Source organism: Berghia stephanieae, chromosome 2 (assembly GCF_034508935.2).
Source record: "Berghia stephanieae isolate SIO BIC M18660-M18661 chromosome 2, UCSD_Bste_1.3, whole genome shotgun sequence".
NCBI classification, from domain to species: Eukaryota; Metazoa; Mollusca; class Gastropoda; order Nudibranchia; family Aeolidiidae; genus Berghia; species Berghia stephanieae.
Window position 1 is genome coordinate 16,757,693 of NC_088361.1, and position 10,187 is coordinate 16,767,879.

A 10,187-nucleotide genomic window follows, 5' to 3' on the forward strand; every position below is an offset into this window, starting at 1 on the left:
TATTATTATTATTATTATTATTATTATTATTATTATTATTATTATTATCATTATTATTATTGTCATTATATTATTATTTTTATAATAATAATAACCATAATTATTATTATATTATTATTATTATTATTATTATTATTATTATTATTATTATTATTATTATTATTATTATTATTATTGTTGTTGTTGTTGTTGTTATTTGTATCATTCATTGTTGGATTTCCTGCCTATATACTTCTTGTCAATACTTGACTTGCTAATTAGGTGAATAAATTCACAGCTTCTCCAATGGAATCCAAGCAGCTACGGCGGTGTTGACTATTTTCATATTCATCCTTCACAAATATGGAGACCTAGAATGGTTTTACTGAATAGTTTGGATGGTTCGGATCCCTTTGGGGAGTATGCAAGGTAAGTATTGAATGATGATGATGATGATGATGATGATGATGATGATGATGATGATGATGATGATGGTGATGATAGTGGTGGTGGTGGTGGTGGTGGTAGTGGTGGTGGTGTTGGTAGTGGTGGTGGTGGTAGTGGTGGTGGTGGTAGTGGTGGTGGTGGTGGAGGTGGTGGTGTTGGTGGTAGTGGTGGTGGTGTTGGTAGTGGTGGTGGTGGTAGTAGTGGTGGTGGTGGTGGTGGTGGTGGTGGTGGTGGTGGAGGTGGGGGTGTTGGTGGTAGTGGTGGTGGTGTTGGTAGTGGTGGTGGTGGTAGTAGTGGTGGTGGTGGTGGTGGAGGTGGTGGTGATGGTGGTGGTGGTGGTGGTGGAGGTGGTGGTGTTGGTGGTAGTGGTGGTGGTGTTGGTAGTGGTGGTGGTGGTAGTAGTGTTGGTGGTGGTGGTGGTGGTGGTGGTGGTGGTGGTGGTGGAGGTGGTGGTGTTGGTGGTAGTGGTGTTGGTGGTAGTGGTGGTGTTGGTGGTGGTGGTGAATGTGGTGGTGGAAGTGTTATGGTGGTGGAAGTGTTATGGTGGTGGTGGGTAGCATGAAGTGTACGATTGTACATACCGTCGTGTGGCAATTCATCAGGTCGTCCATTCTATTGGAAATATAAAAATAAATAAAATCAGATAAAGTTCCCTTTATTCATCCCATATAGAAAATTTGTCTCACCGGAAGACTGGAATAAGCCAGGCGTCAGCCGCAATGCAGCGCCGCAAATAGAGCTAGGGCGAGGTGACTTGATCAAGGCGGTGAAAGAGATCGAACTCGGTAGCTTTCGGGTACGAAGCAAAGACCGTACGCTGAGCCACGCTGACCAATCGTTTCAAAATATTATTACGCGAGATGAATCTATTATTTAGAATTGAATATTAAACTTCACTTATAGATAGTATGCGCTTGGCTAAGAAGCTCATAACATTGCCATCCGGAAGTATTACGGACCAACACACGAAACTATGTGTATCCATGAACGTTTATAGTCAGGTTAATGCAGTTCAGTGAGCATTACTCATAAACGCGGATGGCAAAAAACGAAAACCAAGACCTGAGTGACGTCATCTTCGAACTATCTATATAGCGTTTCGGTTGAATCCTATTTTACCTTCAGTTTGGACAGTGAGTTCTCTGTCTTCAACTTCAAAGTATTTTGATTTACAATCCTTTATCATTTCAATTTTAAATTAAATGTTTTCCTTCTAGGCCATCCCGGCATGACTGTTGGGTTAATTTAAAAACTTGAGCTTTTATATAGAACATTATCCACTAAACGTGCTCAAAGCGCTTTACAAAGGGCCCCTTACCAACAGCAACACGTAACATGTAGAACGAGACATGACGCCTGTTAGGCGATATTACAATTATTGCAGACAGAGACAACGCTGTTACCGGCCAGATAATCATTTTACATCTAAGTACGGTGATAGAATGTGAGTAAACAGCTTTTTCCACGGACTCAACTATGCGCCGTGCGGGGCTCAAACCTAGGATCTTCCGATCCGAAAGCGAGTGTCACACCACAAGACCACATTTTAGCCGCACCAATCCACTATATTCACCATTTATTTTCCACGTTTAATCTAAGATAGATTCTTTCTCTCGTCTATTCCATTTCACCACCACCATCACCACCGGTCATGAGTTCTACCAAAATCTACTCCAACGGGTCCGTTGTCTGGAGTCCTGGGGGAATCTTCTTGACCTTTGACCGCGTCAATCCATTATATTCACCATTTTTCTTGTATTGAATACACGTTTAATCTAAGATAGATTCTCTCTCTCTCTCTCTCTCTCTCTCTCTCTCTCTCTCTGTCTCTCTCTCTCTCTCTCTCTCTATCTATCTATCTATCTATCTATCTATCTATCTATCTATCTATCTCTCTCGTTTATTCCATTCACCACCACCGGTCATGTTCTACACAAATCTATTCCAATGGGTCTGTTCTCTGGAATCCTGGAGGAATGTTACTGACCTTTGACCGCGTCAATCCCTTATATATTCACCATTTATTTATTGTATTAGATACACGTTTAACTCTCTCCTTACCGATCAATTTCAGTATTTCCCAAAATGGCAGGCTTACCCCGCAGAAAAATTGATTTTTGGAATTCAAACATGCTCTCTACAAAACAACTTTATATTTTTATTAATTAAACAAAGACCATTCTTGAAAGTTGGTGATGTACAAAATAAATCTGAATAAGAAAAATGTAAATTGTGTCGTAATAAATGTGACGATCTTGATGTAGGTGGTAAGGAGAGGGTTAATCTAAGATAGATTCTTTCTCTCGTCTATTCCTTTCACCACCACCACCATCATCACCGGTCATGAGTTCTACCAAAATATACTCCAATGGGTCCGTTGTCTGGAGTCCTGGGGGAATCTTCTTGACGACCTGCCAGTTGAACATGAAGAAATATCCATTCGACACGCAGTCCTGTCATCTGATGGTAATTATTGCATACGTGTGTGTGTGTGTGTGTGTGTGTGTGTGTGTTTGTATGCTATGGGGCTATTTGGTCTAATGGTGTGACACTCGCCTTCGGATCGGAAACGTCCAGCGTTTTAGTCCAGCTCGGAGCGGCGCATAATTGAGTCCTTGGAAAAGACTCTGTATTCACATCCCCTCATCGACTCAGATGTAAAATGATACATGGACGTTAATAAGGTTGTTTTTGTCTAGCATGCGTCATAATTAATCCTGCATCATAAGGCTGCCGTTGTCTTTGGATCTAATGTAAAGCGCTTTGGGCACTTTTAGTGGTTATTGCGTATATAAATACGTAGATGTATATATATAATATATATATATATATATATATATATATATATATGTATATATATATATAATATATATATATATATATATATATATATATATATATATATATATATAATGGCACCGTTATACACATTTAGCAATGACTATGAAAAATGTTTTTTTCTCTTTTTGAGGAAAATTTATGTCTAAAACCAAAGCCCTATCTCCACTGAGTAAAAATGTTTTTGAATTTTGAAAATCCATTCATAAATAAACAAGTTATGCAGTTTCAAAGGTGTCATTTATTTGGATGACCCGCAAAGAGGAAAAAAACGCAAAAATATGGGACGCTTTTTCGGCATTTTTTTTCGACCTTTTGTTGTATCTTGCATAATAAGTGTATTAAAAGATTGAAACTTGAAGAGCAAATTTGGCTGGTGTTTTGTAAAATACGGGAAAAGTACTCGTTATATTCATATGAAATTTTACAACCAAAAGGAAGAAATGTTCATGTATTACCTTGTCAGCGACAAAACCTCCACGCCCGGTAGTTTTAGAAATATTTTACTCCAAAGAGTAAAAATCTATTTTTAACGGTCTTCTGGTAATTGCACGAGTTTTGTCGCTTGACATAATCTAAAATGACCTTTTTTCTAACTGTTTGCCAACTTTCAGTTATATTCATCGATAAACAGCGTCGTAATTAATTTTTTAAAATAGCATATACGAAACGGCCTCGTCCCATATTTTGACGCGAATTCGGGCACTTCGTGAGCGAAAAAGAGGCCCAAAGATTTGTGCGGGATAGTCATTGCTAACAAATTGAAAGACTCGATTTGGATGTTCTTTTGCATTGGTCTTTGAAAACAGCATATCACATCTTAGTAGTCAGTGGCACATACTTATATGATACGTCATTCCACTGCTCTAATCATCCCAAGGTCCTCAAAACTGTTATTATAGCTAGGTCCTCATTCACGCCTTGGTCGATAGGGTTAATGATTGCAAAATGCATTACCTAAGAGCACAGCCCTGAGGCCCATATTTTAGTAATTTACCTACCTAGTAGTCACTGTAGACGCTTAGGTTCGACCGCTGCTTGTTTTATTTTGAAAATTAATTCAAGACAAAAAAGTGATGAAGGTAAAGATTATTGTGGCAACGACGACGATGATGACAACGATGATGATGATAACGATGATAATGATTATCGTGATGATGATGATGATGATGATGATGATGATGATGATGATGATGATGATGATGATGATGATGATGATGATAATTATGATGATGATAACGATGATGGTGACGATGATGATGATGATGATGATGATGATGATGATGATGATGATGATGATGATGATGATGATGATATTGATGCTGATGATGATGGCGATGATGATGATGATGATGATGATGATGATGATGATGATGATGATGGCGATGATGATGATGATGATGATGATGATGATGATGATGATGATGATATTGATGCTGATGATGATGGCGATGATGATGATGATGATGATGATGATGATGATGATGATGATGATGATGATGATGAAGATGAAGATGATGATGATGATGATGATGATGATGATGATGATGATGATGATGATGATGATGATGATGATGATGAAGATGAAGATGATGATGACGATGATCAGGGGTAGGAAAATGAGGATGTGAGGGAAGAGGTGGGTTTATATATTGATAACTGCGCATTACAATTATGACGATTATTTTTTTTTTCTAGATGTGTGCCATGCATTATCATAAAAACGATCTTCGTCTCATTCAAGACGGCGACCAGGAAGTAAACATACTGTTTTTCTGGCAAAACAAAGGCTGGACACTTGAAGACATGGACTTGGCGGTTACAGATAGCGCCATTTTAAACAGGAATGAGTCTAGATCCTGCCTATCTGTAAGTTAAGGACCTTTCTTTTATGACTTCATTTGTGACCCCTCGTCTCAAAACGGTATTAAGTCGGAATGATTAAGTTGCTGAAAATTGAATTTGTAGCCAGAAATATCAGACTTAAGTTGAGTTTGTATGCCTTATAGAGGAGATTGAATATCATATTTTAGAGTGCTAAATACAAATAATTCATAATTTTGACCAGTTTACCTATATTTCTATTTTATAGCATCTGGTCCATCCCGACATTATACGGTTTTGAGACGTCGGGTCACATTTTATATGTAACTGATTTTTACTGCCCCCCCTCTCTCTCTCTCTCTCTCTCTCTCTCTCTCTCTCTCTCTCTCTCTCTCTCATTAAAGACGGCCCCTTACTCTGAAGCTAAATTTGAGCCGATTTAATTCGTCTTATACTCATTAATAGTTTTTGCTCCTTTTTTTTACAGAGTATGATACGAGTCAAACGCCGGCCGACTTTTGTCATCATCACAATTCTATCACCATTGGTTCTCCTGTCGTTCCTCAACAACATTGTATTTCTCATACCCATTGACTCCTCCGACAGGATTGGTTACGGTTAGTTGTCTTCTTCTTCTTCTTCTTCTTCTTCTTCTTCTTCTTCTTCTTCTTCTTCTTCTTCTCCTCCTTCTTCTTCTTCTTCTTCTTCTTCTTCTCCTTTTCTTCTCTTCTCTTCACCTCCTCCTCCTCCTCTCCTCCTCCTCCTCCTCCTCCTCCTCCTCCTCTTCTTCTTCTTCTTCTTCTTCTTCTTCTTCTTCTTCTTCTTCTTCTTCTTCTTCTTCTTCTTCTTCTTCTTCTTTTTCTTCTTCTTCTTCTTATTCTTCACCGTCCTCCTTCTCCTCCTCGTCCTCCTCCTCCTCCTCCTCCTCCTCCTCCTCTTCTTCTTCTTCTTCTTCTTCTTCTTCTTCTTCTTTATTATTATTATTATTATTATTATTATTATTATTATTATTATTATCATTATTATTATTATTATCATTATTATTATTATTCCTTTTCTTCTTGGTCACCACAATCCTCAACATATGAAAAATAACATTTATTTGATTTTCCTGGAGTTGAAAATTTAAAGTTGTTGGATTGTTTTATATATGCTATTGTCACCACAATCCTCATCATAGTAAAGATAACATTTACTAGATTTTCCTGGAGCTTAAAGTATAAAGCTGTTAGATTGTTTTATTTATGCTATTGTATTTTTTGAATTTTAAAACCTGGCCACCGTAGTTAGTGAGCGTTAGAATGTTTGCTTTATGGAGATGGTATTCTTTTTTATACAAGATTGTTGTCTTAAATTTTACAAGCTAATGCAATCAATTTTTGCTTGTTTACTCGTGGGAGTCAAAAGATTTGGCGCATTTTTAAGAGGAAATACTTCCTTTGCCGCACTCTGAAAAAAAGACGTATCTAAAATTTTTGCCAGAAAGCTTGTCTGTCACATGATCGATTCAGATGACCCTGACCTTGGCGAAAATCTCAAACCCGGAGCCTGCGAATATAAAGAGAAATTAAAGAAAAATTTAAAATACGAATTTTAAATAAAAAGTTAATGAGGGGGATAGGTAGATTGCAAATGAAATTTTAGAATCTTCAAATTTATAACAGAATTTTATGTAAACGACAGCGTTGTCTTTGAGACAGGTGTGACGATTATATTCGTTTTTGCCAGCCAGTGAGAAAAAATCGTGTAAGCAGGTTCTAAAGTATATCTTATAGAAAATGTTTGGATGTGCTCAAAAGGGCCAAAGGCCCAGATGGACGATGTTGTCATAACCAAAGCGTCGCATATCGGTAATTAGGTCAAATTGAGATATTGGCACTTCCCCAATTTTTTGAGCCAATTGTTTTATATGCGGACAGCCGTACAAAATAATGATCTGCCGTCTGTTTGGATTATAAGTGATATATTAATGTTTTTATTGTTTTGGTTTGGGTTTTTTGGGGTTTTTTTGGTGGTTTTTTTATTTGGCTGAAGGGGGGTTTTGAGCCCGAAACCTTCCGTGGTTGGTATTTTGTTCTATTTTTCAAGGCTGTTATATTCATTTTCGCCCAATACTTTTCTTGTCTTCACCCTCGTCTTCAATACGTCAAAGTGCGTCATAAAAACTATCAAGTAACTTTTGTGTTAAAAAATGTCCGACCGGTAATCAGAATGTTTGTGGTTCGATTCTCAGACGACGAAATTGATCTTTTTGGGCAAAATTCATTCTTGTATTATTTTTCTGTTTTGTCTAGTACTGACCCATTCACGTATTTTCTTATTTTTATTTGGAGAGGGAACACGGTGTTGGAGAGTACTTTTATGCGTGTCAAATATATCCGTTCTGTTTTCAGCTATCACAGTCCTGCTGTCCATCTCAGTAACCATGGGAACTGTCAGTACATTGGTACCACAAGCATCTGACGTCATGCCAGCTATTACAATATATCTGTTCATTCTCCTCATTGATGCATGTGCAACGGTGTTCGCCGTTGTGGGAATTGAAGCCCTTCGTGAATATCATGAAAAGCATGAGGGAAATTTGGACCAAGACGATAAGGTTAGTGTTCTTGAAGTAGAGAACTGTAGGGCCTGCCTGGAGCTTGGGATCGTGAAAATACTAACGAAAGAGTGAAATTGAAGAGGCTTCGGATGGGAACAATACAGACAATGGACGTTTCGGGTACAAACCCTTCGTCAGCACAACAATAAACAAATTAACTTGGAAAACAAATAAAATAAAATGCAATATAACTTGTACCATCTGTACTCAATGGTGGCTGGAGTATGACTATTGAGTACAGATGATACACGTTATATTGCATTTCATTTATTTGTTGTCCACGTTCATTTGATTTTATTGTGCTGACGAAGGAGACTTGGAGACGTACCTTAGAGAGGATCCTAAAACAGAGAGATCTGTCCCTCGAGATGGCCCCAAGAATAGCTGCTGACAGGACCAGGTGGAGATCCCTTGCATCGCCTCAAGTGCCAGCAGGCCCAGAGAGGATTGAGTGAGTGAGTGAGTGAGTGACGAAGGGTTTGTATCAAACACGTCCATAGTCTGTATTATTCCCATCCGAAGCCTCTCAATTTTCACTCTTTCGTTAGTGTTCTTGAAGTAGAGAGCTTAATAGTATTAACCAGTTACCTACCTAACTCTGGAAAGACACTGATTGCTTTTATACGAAACCCACCGAAACCCACCGAAACCCAGTCACAGCTCAGGTTCACTCCCCACTGCTACCTACTTCCCATAACTTTGTCGAGTTTTGTCGGGTTTCATCGTTTTTCGGCGGGTTTCGGCAGGTTTCGTAAAAAAGACACACCCCAAAAAACTCATTCTTCAAATATCGATCGATTTAAATGACCCTCATCTTGGCAAAACCGCTCAGATCTGGGACTTTATAGAGACCCCGCGGGGTCTCAAGTGTGAGAGATTTTGACAAGATCAAGGTCATTTAAATCGATCGATATTTTAAAGCTCACTTTTCTGGACACATTTTTAAATACGCGTCTTTCCGGAATATGCAGTTTAGTAAAGATAAACTTAAGACTTCTTTTAATCTTCTTGTTATTTGAAATTGTGTCACCACTAACTAGTTTCAATAATTAATTTAAAAATTACATCAAATTTACAATGGGGTTCTTTAGATTGAAGAAATCTGTAATCTCGATTCTTACAAAATTTGCAAATGCTCGAGACAATCCTCTGCAAATACGAGAGCATTTGGCGATATATATATATATACTATAGACTAACGGAAAATAATTTCAAAACAAGATACAACCTCCACACCTCAACATTTAGAAACACTAACAAAAAAAAACATCCACAAAACTCAGCGAACATATTTGGAAATTAAAAGACAACAAACTAGACCACAACATTTCATGGAAAATTTTATCTAAAGCAACAGGATACACACCAACATCAAAACAATGTAGCTTATGCCTGGAAGAGAAATATACTATAATCAAACACCCTCATGAAGCCACACTCAACACGAAAAATGAGATGTACGGTACGTGTCCACATCGCCAGAAGTTCTTGTTAATCAACTACAAACCGGAACCACTTCAACAAACAACAACAGTCAACAAACCAACTCAGTCCTGACGATGGCTAATTTGGCCTGAAACATTAATGTAGACTGTCTCAAACATTGTGGTAAATATTAAAATAATAATTTGCTCCATTACTACATGTCGAGCACTTTTCGTACCATATGTGTATCAAACACGATTCAATTCTATATATATATATATATATATATATATATATATATATATATATATATATATATATATATCCTGTATCAATTTATTCACTGGATGCTGCCATTCATTGACATCAAATGTTCAATTTATGTAATTTTTGGCTAGAAAATTTTACTTGAAGGTTTGAGGCTTTTTGACAAATTGAAGGTTATTTCTGAAAACTAAGAATGTTTGATAGTTATAGCAGAACCCGCAATATTTGCTGTGTTTTTTTTTCTACTGCAGGCACCCAAATGAATGTTTTCAAATTTAAAACAAAGATTAAAATATACAAATTGAACAACAAAAACTAGAAGTATTGCTCGTTTATGACACGAAACTTGATGATAAAAATGATGATGCCATGCTCTTTACGCTTTACATTAGCTATTCATATATACTATGTACAGAAACCAAAATAGCCTGTAGTCAATATGAACTATTTTTCTCTTTCCAGGATACGAACAAGGTCATACGTTTGAATGTCATCAAACCAACTGAAACGTTAAATCAACGGAGTCATTCTGAATTGGGAAAGAAGATTGATGACCAGAATAATATTAAGTCTAGTCGCTGCGCTTGTCTTAAATTCAAAACTGCAGGACGTTCGTTTTGTTGTAAAAGATTTCGCCGTTTGTTTGTTGCGTCCCCAGAAAATGTCAACAGGATTTGCCTCGTGGCATCAATCGTCTTGTGGAGTATCGCGAGCTTTTGGTATTTCAGTGTTGTGTTAGAATGACAGTTGATGAAAAAGGTGATGCTGTTTGAAGCTCAAAAATAAGGGCTTTTTAAAACTAGTA

General features: G+C 37.4%; 1 protein-coding gene across 1 annotated transcript in view; it reads left to right on the forward strand.

The window, feature by feature from the left end:
* Positions 1–10,187, forward strand: part of LOC144963886 (acetylcholine receptor subunit alpha-like) — a 31,637-nt gene that overhangs the window by 21,231 nt on the left and 219 nt on the right. Inside the window, exons 4-9 of the mRNA XM_078897833.1 lie at positions 278–408; positions 2,775–2,892; positions 4,963–5,133; positions 5,576–5,705; positions 7,482–7,687; positions 9,845–10,187. The exon at positions 9,845–10,187 is cut by the window's right edge and continues 219 nt beyond it. Of these exons, the coding sequence (XP_078753959.1) occupies positions 278–408; positions 2,775–2,892; positions 4,963–5,133; positions 5,576–5,705; positions 7,482–7,687; positions 9,845–10,126 (1,038 nt within the window). The 3' untranslated portion in view covers positions 10,127–10,187. The remainder of the gene's footprint in view (positions 1–277; positions 409–2,774; positions 2,893–4,962; positions 5,134–5,575; positions 5,706–7,481; positions 7,688–9,844) is intronic.